General features: G+C 43.3%; 1 protein-coding gene across 4 annotated transcripts in view; it reads right to left on the bottom strand.

The window, feature by feature from the left end:
* The window catches only part of slc38a3b (solute carrier family 38 member 3b), an 81,122-nt gene that overhangs the window by 24,735 nt on the left and 34,287 nt on the right, over nt 1-22,100 (bottom strand). For all 4 annotated transcript variants that reach the window (XM_052526538.1, XM_052526537.1, XM_052526539.1 and 1 more), the window contains 3 exons: nt 18,901-18,974; nt 18,240-18,332; nt 16,833-16,914 (listed from right to left, as the gene is read on the bottom strand). In XM_052526538.1, coding sequence (XP_052382498.1) covers nt 16,833-16,914; nt 18,240-18,332; nt 18,901-18,974 — 249 coding nt within the window. The remainder of the gene's footprint in view (nt 1-16,832; nt 16,915-18,239; nt 18,333-18,900; nt 18,975-22,100) is intronic.

Genomic DNA, 22,100 nt, shown 5'->3' with positions numbered 1-22,100 from the left:
AAGCTAGTAACATTAGCACCAAGGGAACATGCTAGTTACAATAAATAACCACAAGGGAACAAGCTAGTAACATTAACACCAAGGGAACAGACTAATAGCATTAACACCAAGGGAACAGGCTAATAGCATTAATACCATGGGAACAAGCTAGTTATATTAACACCAAGGGAACAGGCTAATAACCTTAACACCATGGGAACAAGCTAGTTATATTAACACCATGGGAACAAGCTAGTAACATTAACAGCATGGGAACAAGCTAGTAACATTAACACCAAGGGAACAGGCTAATAGCATTAACACCAAGGAAACAGGCTAATAACCTTAACACCAAGGGAACAGGCTAATTGCATTAACACCAAGGAAACAGGATAATAGCATTAACACCAAGGGAACAGGCTAATAGCATTAACACCAAGGAAACAGGCTAATAACATTAACACCAAGGGAACAGACTAATAGCATTAACACCAAGGGAACAGGCTAATAGCATTAATACCATGGGAACAAGCTAGTTATATTAACACCATGGGAACAAGCTAGTAACATTAACACCAAGGGAACAGGCTAATAACATTAACACCAAGGAAACTAGCTAGTAACATTAACACCAAGGAAACAAGCTAGTAACATTAGCACCAAGGAATCAAGCTAGTAACATTAACATCAAGGGAACAAGCTAGTTAAATAAATAACCACAAGGGAACAAGCTAGTAACATTAATACCAAGGAAACAAGCTAGTAACATTAACACCAAGGAAACAAGCTAGTAACATTAGCACCAAGGAAACAAGCTAGTAACATTAACACCAAGGAAACAAGCTAGTAACATTAGCACCAAGGAAACAAGCTAGTAACATTAGCACCAAGGGAACACGCTAGTTAAATAAATAACCACAAGGGAACAAGCTAGTAACATTAGCACCAAGGAAACAAGCTGGTAACATTAACACCAAGGAAACAAGCTAGTAACATTAGCACCAAGGAAACAAGCTAGTAACATTAGCACCAAGGAAACAAGCTAGTAACATTAGCACCAAGGAAACAAGCTAGTAACATTAGCACCAAGGGAACATGCTAGTTACAATAAATAACCACAAGGGAACAAGCTAGTAACATTAACACCAAGGAAACACGCTAGTTACAATAAATAACCACAAGGAAACAAGCTAGTAACATTAACACCAAGGGAACAACCTAGTAACAATAACACCAAGGAAACACGCTAGTAACATTAACACCAAGGAAACAAGCTAGTAACATTAGCACCAAGGAAACAAGCTAGTAACATTAGCACCAAGGAAACAAGCTAGTAACATTAGCACCAAGGGAACACGCTAGTAACATTAACACCAAGGAAACACGCTAGTAACATTAACACCAAGGAAACACGCTAGTAACATTAACACCAAGGAAACAAGCTAGTAACATTAGCACCAAGGAAACAAGCTAGTAACATTAGCACCAAGGAAACAAGCTAGTAACATTAGCACCAAGGGAACATGCTAGTTACAATAAATAACCACAAGGGAACAAGCTAGTAACATTAACACCAAGGAAACAAGCTAGTAACATTAGCACCAAGGGAACACGCTAGTTACAATAAATAACCACAAGGAAACAAGCTAGTAACATTAACACCAAGGAAACACGCTAATTACAATAAATAACCACAAGGAAACAAGCTAGTAACATTAGCACCAAGGAAACAAGCTAGTAACATTAGCACCAAGGGAACACGCTAGTTACAATAAATAACCACAAGGAAACAAGCTAGTAACATTAACACCAAGGGAACAAGCTAGTAACAATAACACCAAGGAAACAAGCTAGTAACATTAGCACAAGGAAACAAGCTAGTAACATTAGCACCAAGGGAACACACTAGTTACAATAAATAACCACAAGGGAACAAGCAAGTAACAATAACACCAAGGAAACAAGCTAGTAACATTAGCACCAAGGAAACAAGCTAGTAACATTAACATCAAGGGAACACGCTAGTTACAATAAATAACCACAAGGGAACAAGCTAGTAACAATAACACCAAGGAAACAAGCTAGTAACATTAGCACCAAGGAAACAAGCTAGTAACATTAACATCAAGGGAACAAGCTAGTTAAATAAATAACCACAAGGGAACAAACTAGTAACATTAACACCAAGGAAACACGCTTGTAACATTAACACCAAGGGAACACGCTAGTTACAATAAATAACCACAAGGAAACAAGCTAGTAACATTAACACCAAGGGAACAAGCTAGTAACAATAACACCAAGGAAACAAGCTAGTAACATTAGCACCAAGGAAACAAGCTAGTAACATTAGCACCAAGGAAACACGCTAGTTACAATAAATAACCACAAGGGAACAAGCTAGTAACAATAACACCAAGGAAACAAGCTAGTAACATTAGCATCAAGGAAACAAGCTAGTAACATTAACACCAAGGGAACAAGCTAGTTACAATAAATAACCACAAGGAAACAAGCTAGTAACATTAACATCAAGGGAACAAGCTAAACTCAGCAAAAAAAGAAACGTCCCCTCACTGCTTTTATCTTTGAATGTCAAGGTCCTGAAAAAGGGACGTTTCTTTTTTTAGGTGATGGTCGGATTTGCGTTTATCATCGAAGGAATGAGCGTTACACCGAGGCCTGTACTCTGGTGGAGGGTCCGTCATGTCAGTGTTCTGCCATGGCCAGCGAAGAGCAACATCTCACAGCAAAAACTGACAAATCTGGTGCAGTCCATGAGATGCACTGCAGTACTTAATGCAGCTGGTGGCCACACCAGATACTGACTGTTGCTTTAGATTTTGAACCACCCCTTTGTTCAGGGACACATTATTCCACTTCTATTAGTCACATGTCTGTGGAACGTCTTCAGTTTATGTCTCAGTTGTTGAATCTTATGTTCATACAAATATTTACACATGTTAAGTTTGCTGAAAATAAACGCAGTTGACAGTGAGAGGACGTGTCTTTTTTTGCTGAGTTTATTTATATAATTTTAAATGTTATGATTATTAATTTGCGTTGTTCCAAATGTCTGAATAAAAATGACAGTTAGTATAGAATGGTGCTGAAGGGGGGTTTCGCCCAGGGAGCCATACAAGCTTGATCCGCCACTGCCTATAGACTAAAGCATATTGTCTTCTAAAGCCTGGGTATCAGAGGGTCTCTGGTTAAGCTGCTAAACCGGTTATTCTTAACACTCTCTGTGAGCCAGGCCATACAACAAACAGGGCTGGCCTATGGAATACAGTGTACTCCAATATGGCCAAGACCAAAGAGCAGTCAAAGGACACCAGAAACAAAATTGTAGACCTGCACCAGGCTGGGAAGACTGAATCTGCAATAGGTAAGCAGCTTGGTTTGAAGAAATCAAATGTTTGAGCAATTATTAGGAAATGGAAGACATACAAGACCACTGATAATCTCCCTCAATCTGGGGCTCCACGCAAGATCTCACCCCGTGGGGTCAAAATTATCACAAGAACGGTGAGCAAAAATCCCAGAACCACACAGGGGGACCTAGTGAATGACCTGCAGAGAGCTGGGACCAAAGTAGCAACACACTACGCCGCCAGGGACTCAAATCCTGCAGTGCCAGACGTGTCCCCCTGCTTAAGCCAGTACATGTCCAGGCCCGTCTGAAGTTTGCTAGAGAGCATTTGGATAAGATTGGGAGAATGTCATATGGTCAGATGGAACCAAAATATAACTTTTTGGTAAAAACTCAACTCGTCGTGTTTGGAGGACAAAGAATGCTGAGTTGCATCCAAAGAACACCATACCTACTGTGAAGCATGGGGGTGGAAACATCATGCTTTGGGGATGTTTTTCTGCAAAGGGACCAGGACGACTGATCCGTGTAAAGGAAAGAATGAATGGGGCCATGTATCGTGAGATTTTGAGTGAAAACCTCCTTCCATCAGCAAGGGCATTGAAGTTGAAATGTGGCTGGGTCTTTCAGCATGACAATGATCCCAAACACACCGCCCGGGCAACGAAGGAGTGGCTTCGTAAGAAGCATTTCAAGGTCCTGGAGTGGCCTAGCCAGTCTCCAGATCTCAACCCCTTAGAAGGGAGTTGAAAATCCGTGTTGGAGGGAGTAGAAAGTCTGTGTTGCCCAGCAACAGCCCCAAAACATCACTGCTCTAGAGGAGATCTGAATGGAGGAATGGGCCAAAATACCAGCAACAGTGTGTGAAAACCTTGTGAAGATTTACAGAAAACGTTTGACCTCTGTCATTGCCAACAAAGGGTATATAACAAAGTATTGAGATAAACTTTTGTTGTTGACCAAATACTTATTTTCCACCATAATTTGCAAATAAATTCATAAAGAAATCCTACAATGTGATTTTCTGGATTTTTTTCTCATTTTGTCTGTCATCGTTGAAGTGTACCTATGATGAAAATTCCAGGCCTCTCTCATCTTTTTAAGTGGGAGAACTTGCACAATTGGTGACTGACAAAATACTTTTTTGCCCCACTGTACGTGGGCGCGTCTGCTCTTGTGTGGAGAGCAAGGCTGGAGAAACTTTAGAGAGTCCCTAGGAAGCAGGAAGCACAACCTTTCATGGCATTTTAATCTTTATGATCATGTTTTATTAGAGATCAGGAGGTGGGGGTGGGGGGGTCTTGACCCTGTGTCAAACCCACTTTTGATCCACCTGTCCATCTCCTGCTCTGTCTTTGAGGAAGAGTACCTTACCTTATGTTCTATCCAGCTGTCTATGATTTTGTATATACTGTACTGTACATACTATCCTCTTCCTTCATGTAGCCCTCTACTATCCTCTTCCTTCAGATGTAGCCTCTACTATCCTCTTCCTTCATATGTAGCCCTATACTCTCCTCTTCCTTCATATGTAGCTCTCTACTCTCATTTACATTTACATTTACATTTAAGTCATTTAGCAGACGCTCTTATCCAGAGCGACTTACAAATTGGTGCATTCACCTTATGACATCCAGTAGAACAGTCACTTTACAATAGTGCATCTAAATCTTAAAGGGGGGTGAGAAGGATTACTTATCCTATCCTAGGTATTCCTTAAAGAGGTGGGGTTTCAGGTGTCTCCGGAAGGTGGTGATTGACTCCGCTGTCCTGGCGTCGTGAGGGAGTTTGTTCCACCATTGGGGGCCAGAGCAGCGAACAGTTTTGACTGGGCTGAGCGGGAACTGTACTTCCTCAGTGGTAGGGAGGCGAGCAGGCCAGAGGTGGATGAACGCAGTGCCCTTGTTTGGGTGTAGGGCCTGATCAGAGCCTGGAGGTACTGAGGTGCCGTTCCCCTCACAGCTCCGTAGGCAAGCACCATGGTCTTGTAGCGGATGCGAGCTTCAACTGGAAGCCAGTGGAGAGAGCGGAGGAGCGGGGTGACGTGAGAGAACTTGGGAAGGTTGAACACCAGACGGGCTGCGGCGTTCTGGATGAGTTGTAGGGGTTTAATGGCACAGGCAGGGAGCCCAGCCAACAGCGAGTTGCAGTAATCCAGACGGGAGATGACAAGTGCCTGGATTAGGACCTGCGCCGCTTCCTGTGTGAGGCAGGGTCGAACTCTGCGGATGTTGTAGAGCATGAACCTACAGGAACGGGCCACTCTCCTCTTCCTTCATGTAGCCCTCTACTATCCTCTTACTTCAGATGTAGCCTCTACTCTCCTCTTCCTTCATGTAGCCCTCTACTATCCTCTTCCTTCATATGTAGCCCTCTACTATCCTCTTCCTTCATATGTAGCCCTCTACTCTCCTCTTCCTTCATGTGTAGCCCTCTACTATCCTCTTCCTTCAGATGTAGTCTCTACTATCCTCTTCCTTCATATGTAGCCCTCTACTCTCCTCTTCCTTCATATGTAGCCTCTACTACCTTCTTCCTTCATATGTAGCATCTACTCTCCTCTTCCTTCATATGTAGCCTCTACTCTCCTCTTCCTTCATGTAGCCTCTACTATCCTCTTCCTTCAGATGTAGTCTCTACTATCCTCTTACTTCATATGTAGCCCTCTACTATCCTCTTCCTTCATGTAGCCCTCTACTATCCTCTTCCTTCATGTAGCCCTATACTCTCCTCTTACTTCATATGTAGCCCTCTACTATCCTCTTCCTTCAGATGTAGCCCTCTACTATCCTCTTCCTTCATGTAGCCCTCTACTATCCTCTTCCTTCATATGTAGCCTCTACTATCCTCTTCCTTCATATGTAGCCCTCTACTCTCCTCTTCCTTCATGTAGCCCTCTACTATCCTCTTACTTCATATGTAGCCCTCTACTATCCTCTTCCTTCATGTAGCCCTCTACTATCCTCTTCCTTCAGATGTAGCCTCTACTATCCTCTTCCTTCAGATGTAGTCTCTACTATCCTCTTCCTTCATATGTAGCCCTCTACTATCCTCTTCCTTCATATGTAGCCCTCTACTATCCTCTCCCTTCATATGTAGCCCTCTACTATCCTCTTCCTTCATATGTAGCCCTCTACTATCCTCTTCCTTCATATGTAGCCCTCTACTATCCTCTTCCTTCATGTAGCCCTCTACTATCCTCTTACTTCATATGTAGCCCTCTACTATCCTCTTCCTTCAGATGTAGCCTCTACTATCCTCTTCCTTCATATGTAGCCCTATACTATCCTCTTACTTCATATGTAGCCCTCTACTATCCTCTTCCTTCATGTAGCCCTCTACTATCCTCTTCCTTCATGTAGCCCTATACTCTCCTCTTACTTCATATGTAGCCCTCTACTATCCTCTTCCTTCAGATGTAGCCCTCTACTATCCTCTTCCTTCATGTAGCCCTCTACTATCCTCTTCCTTCAGATGTAGTCTCTACTATCCTCTTCCTTCATATGTAGCCCTCTACTATCCTCTTCCTTCATATGTAGCCCTCTACTATCCTCTCCCTTCATATGTAGCCCTCTACTATCCTCTTCCTTCATATGTAGCCCTCTACTATCCTCTTCCTTCATATGTAGCCCTCTACTATCCTCTTCCTTCATGTAGCCCTCTACTATCCTCTTACTTCATATGTAGCCCTCTACTATCCTCTTCCTTCAGATGTAGCCTCTACTATCCTCTTCCTTCATATGTAGCCCTATACTATCCTCTTACTTCATATGTAGCGCTCTACTATCCTCTTACTTCAGATGTAGCCTCTACTATCCTCTTCCTTCAGATGTAGACTCTACTATCCTCTTCCTTCAGATGTAGCCTCTACTATCCTCTTGCTTCATATGTAGCGCTCTACTATCCTCTTCCTTCAGATGTAGCCTCTACTATCCTCTTCCTTCATATGTAGTCTCTACTATCCTCTTCCTTCATATGTAGTCCTCTACTATCCTCTTCCTTCAGATGTAGCCCTCTACTATCCTCTTCCTTCAGATGTAGTCTCTACTATCCTCTTCCTTCAGATGTAGCCCTCTACTATCCTCTTCCTTCAGATGTAGCCTCTACTATCCTCTTCCTTCAGATGTAGCCTCTACTATGCTCTTCCTTCATATGTAGCCCTCTACTATCCTCTTCCTTCATATGTAGCCTCTACTATCCTCTTCCTTCATATGTAGCCATCTACTATCCTCTTCCTTCATGTAGCCCTCTACTATCCTCTTCCTTCAGATGTAGCCTCTACTATCCTCTTCCTTCAGATGTAGCCCTCTACTATCCTCTTCCTTCATATGTAGCCCTCTACTATCCTCTTCCTTCATATGTAGCCCTCTACTATCCTCTTCCTTCATATGTAGCCCTCTACTATCCTCTTCCTTCATATGTAGCCCTCTACTATCCTCTTCCTTCATGTAGCCCTCTACTATCCTCTTACTTCATATGTAGCCCTCTACTATCCTCTTCCTTCAGATGTAGCCTCTACTATCCTCTTCCTTCATATGTAGCCCTCTACTATCCTCTTACTTCATATGTAGCCCTCTACTATCCTCTTACTTCAGATGTAGCCTCTACTATCCTCTTCCTTCAGATGTAGACTCTACTATCCTCTTCCTTCAGATGTAGCCTCTACTATCCTCTTCCTTCAGATGTAGTCTCTACTATCCTCTTCCTTCAGATGTAGCCTCTACTATCCTCTTCCTTCATATGTAGTCTCTACTATCCTCTTCCTTCATATGTAGCCCTCTACTATCCTCTTCCTTCAGATGTAGCCCTCTACTATCCTCTTCCTTCAGATGTAGTCTCTACTATCCTCTTCCTTCAGATGTAGCCCTCTACTATCCTCTTCCTTCAGATGTAGCCTCTACTATCCTCTTCCTTCAGATGTAGCCTCTACTATCCTCTTCCTTCATATGTACCCTCTACTATCCTCTTCCTTCAGATGTAGCCCTCTACTCTCCTCTTCCTTCATATGTAGCCCTCTACTATCCTCTTCCTTCATATGTAGCCCTCTACTATCCTCTTCCTTCATATGTAGCCTCTACTATCCTCTTCCTTCATATGTAGCCCTCTACTATCCTCTTCCTTCATGTAGCCCTCTACTATCCTCTTCCTTCAGATGTAGCCTCTACTATCCTCTTCCTTCAGATGTAGCCTCTACTATCCTCTTCCTTCATATGTAGCCCTCTACTATCCTCTTACTTCATATGTAGCCTCTACTATCCTCTTCCTTCATATGTAGCCCTCTACTATCCTCTTCCTTCATATGTAGCCCTCTACTATCCTCTTCCTTCATATGTAGCCCTCTACTATCCTCTTCCTTCATATGTAGCCCTCTACTATCCTCTTCCTTCATGTAGCCCTCTACTATCCTCTTACTTCATATGTAGCCCTCTACTATCCTCTTCCTTCAGATGTAGCCTCTACTATCCTCTTCCTTCAGATGTAGCCTCTACTATCCTCTTCCTTCAGATGTAGCCTCTACTATCCTCTTCCTTCATATGTAGCCCTCTACTATCCTCTTACTTCATATGTAGCCCTCTACTATCCTCTTACTTCAGATGTAGCCTCTACTATCCTCTTCCTTCAGATGTAGACTCTACTATCCTCTTCCTTCAGATGTAGCCTCTACTATCCTCTTCCTTCAGATGTAGTCTCTACTATCCTCTTCCTTCAGATGTAGCCTCTACTATCCTCTTCCTTCATATGTAGTCTCTACTATCCTCTTCCTTCATATGTAGCCCTCTACTATCCTCTTCCTTCAGATGTAGCCCTCTACTATCCTCTTCCTTCAGATGTAGTCTCTACTATCCTCTTCCTTCAGATGTAGCCCTCTACTATCCTCTTCCTTCAGATGTAGCCTCTACTATCCTCTTCCTTCAGATGTAGCCTCTACTATCCTCTTCCTTCATATGTAGCCCTCTACTATCCTCTTCCTTCATATGTAGCCCTCTACTATCCTCTTCCTTCATATGTAGCCCTCTACTCTCCTCTTCCTTCATATGTAGCCCTCTACTATCCTCTTCCTTCAGATGTAGCCCTCTACTCTCCTCTTCCTTCATATGTAGCCCTCTACTATCCTCTTCCTTCAGATGTAGCCCTCTACTATCCTCTTCCTTCAGATGTAGCCTCTACTATCCTCTTCCTTCAGATGTAGCCTCTACTATCCTCTTCCTTCATATGTAGCCCTCTACTATCCTCTTCCTTCAGATGTAGCCCTCTACTCTCCTCTTCCTTCATATGTAGCTTCTACTATCCTCTTCCTTCATATGTAGCCCTCTACTATCCTCTTCCTTCATGTAGCCCTCTACTATCCTCTTCCTTCAGATGTAGCCTCTACTATCCTCTTCCTTCAGATGTAGCCTCTACTCTCCTCTTCCTTCAGATGTAGCCTCTACTATCCTCTTCCTTCAGATGTAGCCTCTACTATCCTCTTCCTTCAGATGTAGCCTCTACTATCCTCTTCCTTCAGATGTAGCCTCTACTATCCTCTTCCTTCAGATGTAGCCTCTACTATCCTCTTCCTTCAGATGTAGCCTCTACTATCCTCTTCCTTCAGATGTAGCCTCTACTATCCTCTTCCTTCAGATGTAGTCTCTACTATCCTCTTCCTTCAGATGTAGCCTCTACTATCCTCTTCCTTCAGATGTAGTCTCTACTATCCTCTTCCTTCAGATGTAGCCTCTACTATCCTCTTCCTTCAGATGTAGTCTCTACTATCCTCTTCCTTCATGTTGCCCTCTACTATCCTCTTCCTTCAGATGTAGTCTCTACTATCCTCTTCCTTCAGATGTAGCCTCTACTATCCTCTTCCTTCAGATGTAGTCTCTACTATCCTCTTCCTTCAGATGTAGCCTCTTCTATCCTCTTCCTTCAGATGTAGTCTCTACTATCCTCTTCCTTCAGATGTAGCCTCTACTATCCTCTTCCTTCAGATGTAGTCTCTACTATCCTCTTCCTTCAGATGTAGCCTCTACTATCCTCTTCCTTCATATGTAGCCCTCTACTATCCTCTTACTTCATATGTAGCCCTCTACTATCCTCTTACTTCAGATGTAGCCTCTACTATCCTCTTCCTTCAGATGTAGACTCTACTATCCTCTTCCTTCAGATGTAGCCTCTACTACACTCTTCCTTCAGATGTAGTCTCTACTATCCTCTTCCTTCAGATGTAGCCTCTACTATCCTCTTCCTTCATATGTAGTGTCTACTATCCTCTTCCTTCAAATGTAGCCCTCTACTATCCTCTTCCTTCAGATGTAGCCCTCTACTATCCTCTACCTTCAGATGTAGTCAGTCTCTACTATCCTCTTCCTTCAGATGTAGCCCTCTACTATCCTCTTCCTTCAGATGTAGCCTCTACTATCCTCTTCCTTCAGATGTAGCCTCTACTATCCTCTTCCTTCAGATGTAGCCTCTACTATCCTCTTCCTTCATATGTAGCCTCTACTATCCTCTTCCTTCAGATGTAGCCCTCTACTCTCCTCTTCCTTCATATGTAGCTTCTACTATCCTCTTCCTTCATATGTAGCCCTCTACTATCCTCTTCCTTCATGTAGCCCTCTACTATCCTCTTCCTTCAGATGTAGCCTCTACTATCCTCTTCCTTCAGATGTAGCCTCTACTCTCCTCTTCCTTCAGATGTAGCCTCTACTATCCTCTTCCTTCAGATGTAGCCTCTACTCTCCTCTTCCTTCAGATGTAGCCTCTACTATCCTCTTCCTTCAGATGTAGCCTCTACTATCCTCTTCCTTCATATGTAGCCCTCTACTATCCTCTTCCTTCATATGTAGCCCTCTACTATCCTCTTCCTTCAGATGTAGCCTCTACTATCCTCTTCCTTCAGATGTAGACTCTACTATCCTCTTCCTTCAGATGTAGCCTCTACTATCCTCTTCCTTCAGATGTAGTCTCTACTATCCTCTTCCTTCAGATGTAGCCTCTACTATCCTCTTCCTTCATATGTAGCCCTCTACTATCCTCTTACTTCATATGTAGCCCTCTACTATCCTCTTACTTCAGATGTAGCCTCTACTATCCTCTTCCTTCAGATGTAGACTCTACTATCCTCTTCCTTCAGATGTAGCCTCTACTACACTCTTCCTTCAGATGTAGTCTCTACTATCCTCTTCCTTCAGATGTAGCCTCTACTATCCTCTTCCTTCATATGTAGTGTCTACTATCCTCTTCCTTCAAATGTAGCCCTCTACTATCCTCTTCCTTCAGATGTAGCCCTCTACTATCCTCTACCTTCAGATGTAGTCAGTCTCTACTATCCTCTTCCTTCAGATGTAGCCCTCTACTATCCTCTTCCTTCAGATGTAGCCTCTACTATCCTCTTCCTTCAGATGTAGCCTCTACTATCCTCTTCCTTCAGATGTAGCCTCTACTATCCTCTTCCTTCATATGTAGCCCTCTACTATCCTCTTCCTTCAGATGTAGCCCTCTACTCTCCTCTTCCTTCATATGTAGCTTCTACTATCCTCTTCCTTCATATGTAGCCCTCTACTATCCTCTTCCTTCATGTAGCCCTCTACTATCCTCTTCCTTCAGATGTAGCCTCTACTATCCTCTTCCTTCAGATGTAGCCTCTACTCTCCTCTTCCTTCAGATGTAGCCTCTACTATCCTCTTCCTTCAGATGTAGCCTCTACTATCCTCTTCCTTCAGATGTAGCCTCTACTATCCTCTTCCTTCAGATGTAGCCTCTACTATCCTCTTCCTTCAGATGTAGCCTCTACTATCCTCTTCCTTCAGATGTAGCCTCTACTATCCTCTTCCTTCAGATGTAGCCTCTACTATCCTCTTCCTTCAGATGTAGTCTCTACTATCCTCTTCCTTCAGATGTAGCCTCTACTATCCTCTTCCTTCAGATGTAGTCTCTACTATCCTCTTCCTTCAGATGTAGCCTCTACTATCCTCTTCCTTCAGATGTAGTCTCTACTATCCTCTTCCTTCATGTTGCCCTCTACTATCCTCTTCCTTCAGATGTAGTCTCTACTATCCTCTTCCTTCAGATGTAGCCTCTACTATCCTCTTCCTTCAGATGTAGTCTCTACTATCCTCTTCCTTCAGATGTAGCCTCTTCTATCCTCTTCCTTCAGATGTAGTCTCTACTATCCTCTTCCTTCAGATGTAGCCTCTACTATCCTCTTCCTTCAGATGTAGTCTCTACTATCCTCTTCCTTCAGATGTAGCCTCTACTATCCTCTTCCTTCATATGTAGCCCTCTACTATCCTCTTACTTCATATGTAGCCCTCTACTATCCTCTTACTTCAGATGTAGCCTCTACTATCCTCTTCCTTCAGATGTAGACTCTACTATCCTCTTCCTTCAGATGTAGCCTCTACTACACTCTTCCTTCAGATGTAGTCTCTACTATCCTCTTCCTTCAGATGTAGCCTCTACTATCCTCTTCCTTCATATGTAGTGTCTACTATCCTCTTCCTTCAAATGTAGCCCTCTACTATCCTCTTCCTTCAGATGTAGCCCTCTACTATCCTCTACCTTCAGATGTAGTCAGTCTCTACTATCCTCTTCCTTCAGATGTAGCCCTCTACTATCCTCTTCCTTCAGATGTAGCCTCTACTATCCTCTTCCTTCAGATGTAGCCTCTACTATCCTCTTCCTTCATATGTAGCCCTCTACTATCCTCTTCCTTCAGATGTAGCCCTCTACTCTCCTCTTCCTTCATATGTAGCCCTCTACTATCCTCTTCCTTCATATGTAGCCCTCTACTATCCTCTTCCTTCATATGTAGCCTCTACTATCCTCTTCCTTCATATGTAGCCCTCTACTATCCTCTTCCTTCATGTAGCCCTCTACTATCCTCTTCCTTCAGATGTAGCCTCTACTATCCTCTTCCTTCAGATGTAGCCTCTACTCTCCTCTTCCTTCAGATGTAGCCTCTACTATCCTCTTCCTTCAGATGTAGCCTCTACTATCCTCTTCCTTCATATGTAGCCCTCTACTATCCTCTTCCTTCATATGTAGCCCTCTACTATCCTCTTCCTTCATATGTAGCCCTCTACTATCCTCTTCCTTCATATGTAGCCCTCTACTATCCTCTTCCTTCATGTAGCCCTCTACTATCCTCTTCCTTCAGATGTAGCCTCTACTATCCTCTTCCTTCAGATGTAGCCTCTACTCTCCTCTTCCTTCAGATGTAGCCTCTACTATCCTCTTCCTTCAGATGTAGCCTCTACTATCCTCTTCCTTCAGATGTAGTCTCTACTATCCTCTTCCTTCAGATGTAGCCTCTACTATCCTCTTCCTTCAGATGTAGTCTCTACTATCCTCTTCCTTCAGATGTAGCCTCTACTATCCTCTTCCTTCAGATGTAGTCTCTACTATCCTCTTCCTTCATGTTGCCCTCTACTATCCTCTTCCTTCAGATGTAGTCTCTACTATCCTCTTCCTTCAGATGTAGCCTCTACTATCCTCTTCCTTCAGATGTAGTCTCTACTATCCTCTTCCTTCAGATGTAGCCTCTTCTATCCTCTTCCTTCAGATGTAGTCTCTACTATCCTCTTCCTTCATGTTGCCCTCTACTATCCTCTTCCTTCAGGTGTAGTCTCTACTATCCTCTTCCTTCAGATGTAGCCTCTACTATCCTCTTCCTTCAGATGTAGTCTCTACTATCCTCTTCCTTCAGATGTAGTCTCTACTATCCTCTTCCTTCAGATGTACTCTCTACTATCCTCTTCCTTCATGTTGCCCTCTACTATCCTCTTCCTTCAGATGTAGCCTCTACTATCCTCTTCCTTCAGATGTAGTCTCTACTATCCTCTTCGTTCATGTTGCCCTCTACTATCCTCTTCCTTCAGATGTAGCCTCTACTATCCTCTTCCTTCAGATGTAGTCTCTACTATCCTCTTCGTTCATGTTGCCCTCTACTATCCTCTTCCTTCAGATGTAGATTCTACTATCCTCTTCCTTCAGATGTAGTCTCTACTATCCTCTTCCTTCAGATGTAGTCTCTACTATCCTCTTCCTTCAGATGTAGCCTCTACTATCCTCTTCCTTCAGATGTAGATTCTACTATCCTCTTCCTTCAGATGTAGTCTCTACTATCCTCTTCCTTCAGATGTAGCCTCTACTATCCTCTTCCTTCAGATGTAGCCTCTACTATCCTCTTCCTTCAGATGTAGTCTCTACTATCCTCTTCCTTCAGATGTAGCCTCTACTCTCCTCTTCCTTCAGATGTAGATTCTACTATCCTCTTCCTTCAGATGTAGTCTCTACTATCCTCTTCCTTCAGATGTAGCCTCTACTATCCTCTTCCTTCAGATGTAGCCTCTACTATCCTCTTCCTTCAGATGTAGCCTCTACTATCCTCTTCCTTCAGATGTAGTCTCTACTATCCTCTTCCTTCAGATGTAGTCTCTACTATCCTCTTCCTTCAGATGTAGCCTCTACTATCCTCTTCCTTCAGATGTAGTCTCTACTATCCTCTTCCTTCAGATGTAGCCTCTACTATCCTCTTCCTTCAGATGTAGTCTCTACTATCCTCTTCCTTCAGATGTAGTCTCTACTATCCTCTTCCTTCAGATGTAGTCTCTACTATCCTCTTCCTTCAGATGTAGTCTCTACTATCCTCTTCCTTCAGATGTAGTCTCTACTATCCTCTTCCTTCAGATGTAGCCTCTACTATCCTCTTCCTTCAGATGTAGCCTCTACTATCCTCTTCCTTCAGATGTAGTCTCTACTATCCTCTTCCTTCAGATGTAGCCTCTACTATCCTCTTCCTTCAGATGTAGCCTCTACTATCCTCTTCCTTCAGATGTAGCCCTCTACTATCCTCTTCCTTCAGATGTAGTCTCTACTATCCTCTTCCTTCAGATGTAGCCCTCTACTATCCTCTTCCTTCCTGTTGCCCTCTACTATCCTGTTCCTTCATATGTAGCACTCTACTATTCTGTGTGAGAGTGAGTGACAGGCACTTATCCAATCAGACACACTGTATGAATCACTGTAAACCCATTTCTATTTTAATAACCTTGGGCCATAAACAAACCCTTACTCCACAAATGTAAAAGCACCTGAAACCAGAGAATATGATGTACTGACCATGTATGTATAGAGGGAGCTAAAGAAGTATGGGTGTGTGCATGCTGTTGTGTGCATGCTGTTGTGTGTGCGTACTGTTGTGTGTGCGTACTTGTTGTGTTTGCGTACTGTTGTGTGTGTGTGTACTATTGTGTATGCGTACTGTTGTGTGTGTACTGTTTAAATGTCTGGACATAAAGTTTCCTGTCTATGTGTTTGTGCCTGAGTTGACCTGTCCTTTAGTGTGACCTGAACTGAGGCTGCTCCCCCAGTCCAGACAGCTCTCAGCTGTCACCTGAGAATGTGTGTATGTGTGTTTGCTTGATATGTATTTGATCCTTCCCCAAATACACACACACACACGCGTCACAATCTGACCCTGTCACACCCCTCCTCATCAACAACAAAGGGTGATGACAGGCCTTCAGAGAACTCTTAATATCCCCATGGAGAAATACCTGCACTCTCCCAGAAATGAAACGCACACCCATAACAACAGTTCAACACACTACAATCACTTAGCTACAGGACACACAGAAACCCACTGAGACACATGGTCTGAGCATCAGACTAGCTGGATAACAGAGGGCTCTAAGCCAGAGCACAGAGGACGGACGGAGAAGCCGTCTCATCTCACCTCCATTTGTCAGGAGGCCAACACCATTGAGATAAATATGAGCCATTTTCACTGCTCTTCTGGCTGCACTACTGTGCATTTCTTTCATGTATTCAGCTCCCCCGTGTCAACTACAGCCAGTGTGCTTTGATGCAGGGCTGAGCCCTTTGGCCAGGCTAATAGAGAAGAGAGCTGTGATGTTTCCTAAAGCAGCCTGGCTGGCTGGCTGACTGGCTGGGTAAGGCAGGACAGGGCTCAGCTCTCTGCAGTCCCTGTCGTGTCCAGTCCAGGGTTTGTTTTTAGATCCATCCAGAGGGAGAAGGAGTGCAGGAAACCACTTCAGACAGCCATGGACCGTAGGGGTGCCCAAAACACCACCACAACACTTCTGTTTGAAGGCGTTGTCACCACAACCCATGGGTCGTCGAAGAGACGTGTGCTAGCCATTCCTGACATTCCTCTCTGTTCTCTCAGACAGCAGGCTCCCACCCCTGCCCCACCTCTCACCTGGAATACAAGGCAATGCCAGGTGAACCAGGGTCCATGCAAAGCTACCAGCTACAGCTCCACAGGCAGACAGGGCCTTCATCTGGGCGTTTAGCAGGGAACAACGTTGTGGAACATTCCGATATACTTTATAGAACAAACATGTCTCACTTACATGCAAAATTAGGAATCACATCCACTCTACTCTTGCATTTTCTATGTTCAACATTTGCCTACTGTGGGCCTGGAATGTAGAGACATGTTAGATCTAGTGGACAGACCAAAAATAGTACTCACTCAGCCGTGGGGTCTGCCCTACTGAAGGCCTGGATGACCAATGGGAACTCAGACTTGACGATGTACAGGTAGCTGGACATGGCTGTGAGGAGTAGAGACCGACAGAAACTATGAGTGACACAGTCAGTGACATTTAATCAACACGTAGCCAACACCTTCACATATGGGTGACTCACTCAGTCACCACATAGAACATTCACCTGGGGAAAGACAGACGTACAGACGTCTAGAAAAGAACAAACTGCACAGTGTGAAAATACATTTTCTAAAGGCATGAATTATTAAAACGATATACAAACATAAAAAGCTATTCAACAGTTCTCAAAGCAAATTAAAGTTTTCCCCCATTTCAGAACACATCCTCTTCTTCATAATGTGTCCACATTTCAGCACATTTTTATTTTATTTTATTGAAATTTTATTTAACTAGGCAAGTCAGTTAAGAACTAATTCTTATTTACAATGACGGCCTACACCTGCCAAAACCAGACGACGCTTGGCCAATTGTGCACTGCTCATGTGTTATTAAGTGGTTATTCCCTCATGTGCCCTCACATCCAACTGAATAAGTGACCATGCATTGTCCATGTAATTAATGTCTACATTATGAATTTGATCAAACTGTTCCTATTCTATTCTTACTATCCATGTGTAATTCCTCGCCTTGACCTAAAACAACCTGATTCATGATTCTCAGACAGTACTTTGTGTTATGTGTTCTCTGTGTGGTACAAGGAGACACTTCACTTCACTGCTACAGTAAGAAACACAATGGTAACATGGCTGGCTGGTTGGTGCTGGCTGGTGCTGCCTGTGCCTCAGTCAAAGCTAGGGATCAGACCACGCAGGAAGGCAGGCAGCCAACACACTGCCAACGCCAACACACCACCTCGTAACCAAGGCAGCAGCTGTTAGCTAACTGGACAGCTGGCCTTAGCTCCTTAATACACTGCCATATCATATATACACACACACAGAAAGAGAGAGAGAGAGAGAGAGAGAGAGAGAGAGAGAGAGAGAGAGAGAGAGAGAGAGAGAGAGAGAGAGAGAGAGAGAGAGAGAGAGAGAGAGAGAGAGAGAGAGAGAGAGAGAGAGAGAGAGAGAGAGAGAGAGAGAGAGAGAGAGAGAGAGAGAGAGAGAGAGAGAGAGAGAGAGAGAGAGAGAGAGAGAGAGAGAGAGAGAGAGTGAGGGCTAGAGCTGTATTACTGGTACTATATAAATATGGAGAATGGGGAGGGGTGGGGCTAATGTGAAGGCCTGAACTCCAAGTGAACAGAAAGACCAAACAGTCTGCCTGCCTGTTTACTGCTGAGCTTTGTGATTCATCATAACACTATAACCATTACAAATACACACAGATGTGTATTGTTGAGATAAACTAGACCAGTGACCACAGTGTCCTCTCACCTCCAATGTTCTGTAGTGTGATGGCGATACCGGCGGCCATCTTGCCTGTGGTGCCAAAGGCTCTATAGCCTAGTTGTTCATAAGCTCGGATTCCTGGAAGAGGAAGAGGGTTGTGCAACAACATCATTACACAGCTTCACAGGGGGACACCCAGGTAGTAAATCAAACCACACTTAGTTATGAAGTCCGTGTAGAATCTACAGGTTAATCTACAGAAATTAATATGCCAGGCCTCTATTTCCATGCCAGGCCTCTATTTCCATACTAGGCCCCTATACCGGAATATAAACGCACAACAATATATAAACATTTGTCAACATCCTTAATGCTGGGCCATTGGGGATCCATTACATTGTAATAGCACATTACTTCCCCAAGCTAATCTATCCAAGCTGCAATCAAGACATGCGAATGCTAAAACGGTAATTATACCAGCCATCACTTTTTCTCCATTTGGCCCTGTCCCTGTGAGTGGACACAGCAGCAGCCCAACATATGTAGTACCGTCATCTCTTCTCAATGGTTCAACAATAGTGTCACACACCCCTACGTCTTGGAGTGTTGCCACTGGATCAAACAATGTGTATGTATAACTACAGTACACATAGCTACACAAGCACCATTCAAGCATGAGGTCCACTGAAGACGAGGGTCAGCTTACCCACAATGCCAGAGGATTTGAGCAGCAGGTGAATGGAGTAGGAGGACAGAGCCGCCACAGCAGTCAGAAGAAACCTGGGAGGAGAGAGAGAAAGAGTACATGATAAACACATCAATATGTCATTTCAATGCAGTGAAAGGTCTTTAGTTGAGCAAAGCTCATTATTGACTGTGGAAGTGAAGTCCTTTCTGACAATATGTAATAATACAGTACAAAACACACACATGTCTACGACAAGCCCTGCACTTAGTGGCTTGACTAGGAGCCAATAGAACAAAATAAATTACAGTTTGAGATTACAATTGTCTGGGTATAATTCCAAAAATAAACATTTAAAGGTTTTACTGAAATACATTCAATTGTATCATGATGGGATTACTAGGATGAACAGTGAAAAAGTACAGCTAGAACAAAGCCAACTTTGGCTGGCTAACCACCAACTGTAATGTCCAACTGTAGCCATTTCATCTAAAGGATCAAGTACAGACAGTTAATAAAGGCAAGCGCTTTCTCAGCAGAATCTCAATGTCATGAAAAAGGTAATGCTGTATGATGTTGCCAACAGTCTGAGAAAATCATGTCGGGGGTAAGAACTTAGGAACTAGGTGTGGGGGGGTTTAATAAAGGACGTAAGTCTGCGTCCAGTCATCCTGGTCTATTGTAATACTCTGAGAAACAGTGTTTCCCACAACTGCTCTTCCCCTTATGCCCCTGTGCCAAAGGGAGCGCAGAGCGGAGTCGCAGTCCGCCTACAGAACACTGACCGCTTCGATCAGCATTCCTAGAGGGTCAGAGGGCGCTCTCGATGCCATCACCTTTCCCAGACCTCAGAGTCTGGCCCCTACAGCCAGATGGAGGCCCCTTGACTACTGACCACAGCAGAGGTGAGGATCCTAGCATCTGGCCACAGTCAGCGTGGGCACAGAGGTTAAGCCCTGACATTCCACTGACCACCAAAAGAGCAGGGCCTTGGGTATGTAGGCCTATGTGACCATTCCTCCATGAGTCACAACAGCCGGTGAATGAGACCACGGCATCGAGTGTGAGCTGCTCAATGGTTGGTTTGGTTCCATATCCAGAAAGTCTCAGTTCTCAGGTCAAAAATGTCCTGTTATAGGACCATTATTCCCACTCTGTTGTTAGTGCTATGGGAAACGCTGAGTGATGCTGAGTAAGAAATCATGGAAATTCTGAGTGATGTTGACAAAGAAATCATGGAAATTCTGAGTGATGCTGAGTAAGAAATCCTGGAAACGCTGAGTGATGCTGACAAAGAAATCATGGAAATGCTGAGTGATGCTGAGAAATAAATAATGGAAATGCTGAGTGATGCTGAGTAAGAAACCCTGGAAACGCTGAGTGACACTAAGAAATCATGTAAATGCTGAGTGATGCTGAGAAATAAATCATGGAAATGCTGAGTGATGCTGATTAAGAGATTATGTAAATGCTGAGTGATGCTGAGTAAGAAATCCTGTAAACGCTGAGTGACACTAAGAAATCATGGAAATGCTGAGTAAGAAATCATGGAAACGCTGAGTGATGCTGATTAAGATATTATGTCAATGCTGAGTGATGCTGAGTAAGAAACCCTGGAAACGCTGAGTGACACTAGGAAATCATGGAAACGCTGAGTGATGCTGAGAAATAAATAATTGAAATGCAGAGTGATGCTGATGAAGAGATTATGTAAATGCTGAGTGATGCTGAGTAAGAAATCCTGGAAACGCTGAGTGACACTAAGAAATCATGGAAATGCTGAGTGATGCTGAGTAAGAAATCATGGAAACGCTGAGTGATGCTGATTAAGAGATTATGTAAATGCTGAGTGATGCTGAGTAAGAAATCATGGAAACGCTGAGCGATGCTGATTAAGAAATCATGGAAATGCTGAATGATGCTGAGAAATAAATAATGGAAACGCTGAGTGATGCTGAGTAAGAAATCATGGAAACGCTGAGTGATGCTGATTAAGAGATTATGTAAATGCTGAGTGATGCTGAGTAAGAAATCATGGAAACGCTGAGCGATGCTGATTAAGAAATCATGGAAATGCTGAGTGATGCTGAGAAATAAATAATGGAAAGGCTGAGTGATGCTGAGTAAGAAATCATGGAAACGCTGAGTGATGCTGATTAAGAGATTATGTAAATGCTGAGTGATGCCGAGTAAGAAATCCTGGAAACGCTGAGTGACACTAAGAAATCATGTAAATGCTGAGTAAAAAATCCTGGAAACGCTGAGTGACACTAAGAAATCATGTAAATGCTGAGTAAGAAACCCTGGAAACGCTGAGTGACACTAGGAAATCATGGAAACGCTGAGTGATGCTGAGAAATAAATCATTGAAATGCAGAGTGATGCTGATGAAGAGATTATGTAAATGCTGAGTGATGCTGAGTAAGAAATCCTGGAAACGCTGAGTGACACTAAGAAATCATGGAAATGCTGAGTGATGCTGAGTAAGAAATCATGGAAACGCTGAGTGATGCTGATTAAGAGATTATGTAAATGCTGAGTGATGCTGAGTAAGAAATCATGGAAACGCTGAGCGATGCTGATTAAGAAATCATGGAAATGCTGAGTAATGCTGAGAAATAAATAATGGAAACGCTGAGTGATGCTGAGTAAGAAATCATGGAAATGCTGAGTGATGCTGATTAAGAAATCCTGGAAACGCTGAGTGACACTAAGAAATCATGGAAATGCTGAGTGATGCTGAGTAAGAAATCATGGAAACGCAGAGTGATGCTGATTAAGAGATTATGTAAATGCTGAGTGATGCCAAGTAAGAAATCCTGGAAACGCTGAGTGACACTAAGAAATCATGTAAATGCTGAGTAAAAAATCATGGAAACGCTGAGTGACAATAAGAAATCATGGAAATGCTGAGTGATGCAGAGAAATAAATCATGGAAATGCTGAGTGATGCTGAGTAAGAAATCATGGAAATGCTGAGTAAGAAATCATGGAAACGCTGAGTGATGCTGATTAAGAGATTATGTAAATGCTGAGTGATGCTGAGTAAGAAATCCTGGAAACGCTGAGTGACACTAAGAAATCATGTAAATGCTGAGTAAGAAATCATGGAAACGCTGAGTGACAATAAGAAATCATGTAAATGCTGAGTGATGCTGAGAAATAAATCATGGAAATGCTGAGTGATGCTGAGTAAGAAATCATGGAAATTCTGAGTGATG

The sequence above is a fragment of the Oncorhynchus keta genome, chromosome 10 (assembly GCF_023373465.1).
Source record: "Oncorhynchus keta strain PuntledgeMale-10-30-2019 chromosome 10, Oket_V2, whole genome shotgun sequence".
Taxonomy (NCBI): Eukaryota; Metazoa; Chordata; class Actinopteri; order Salmoniformes; family Salmonidae; genus Oncorhynchus; species Oncorhynchus keta.
The sequence above is the reverse complement of the archived record's forward strand: the minus strand, read 5'-3'. Positions and strand labels throughout refer to the sequence as shown.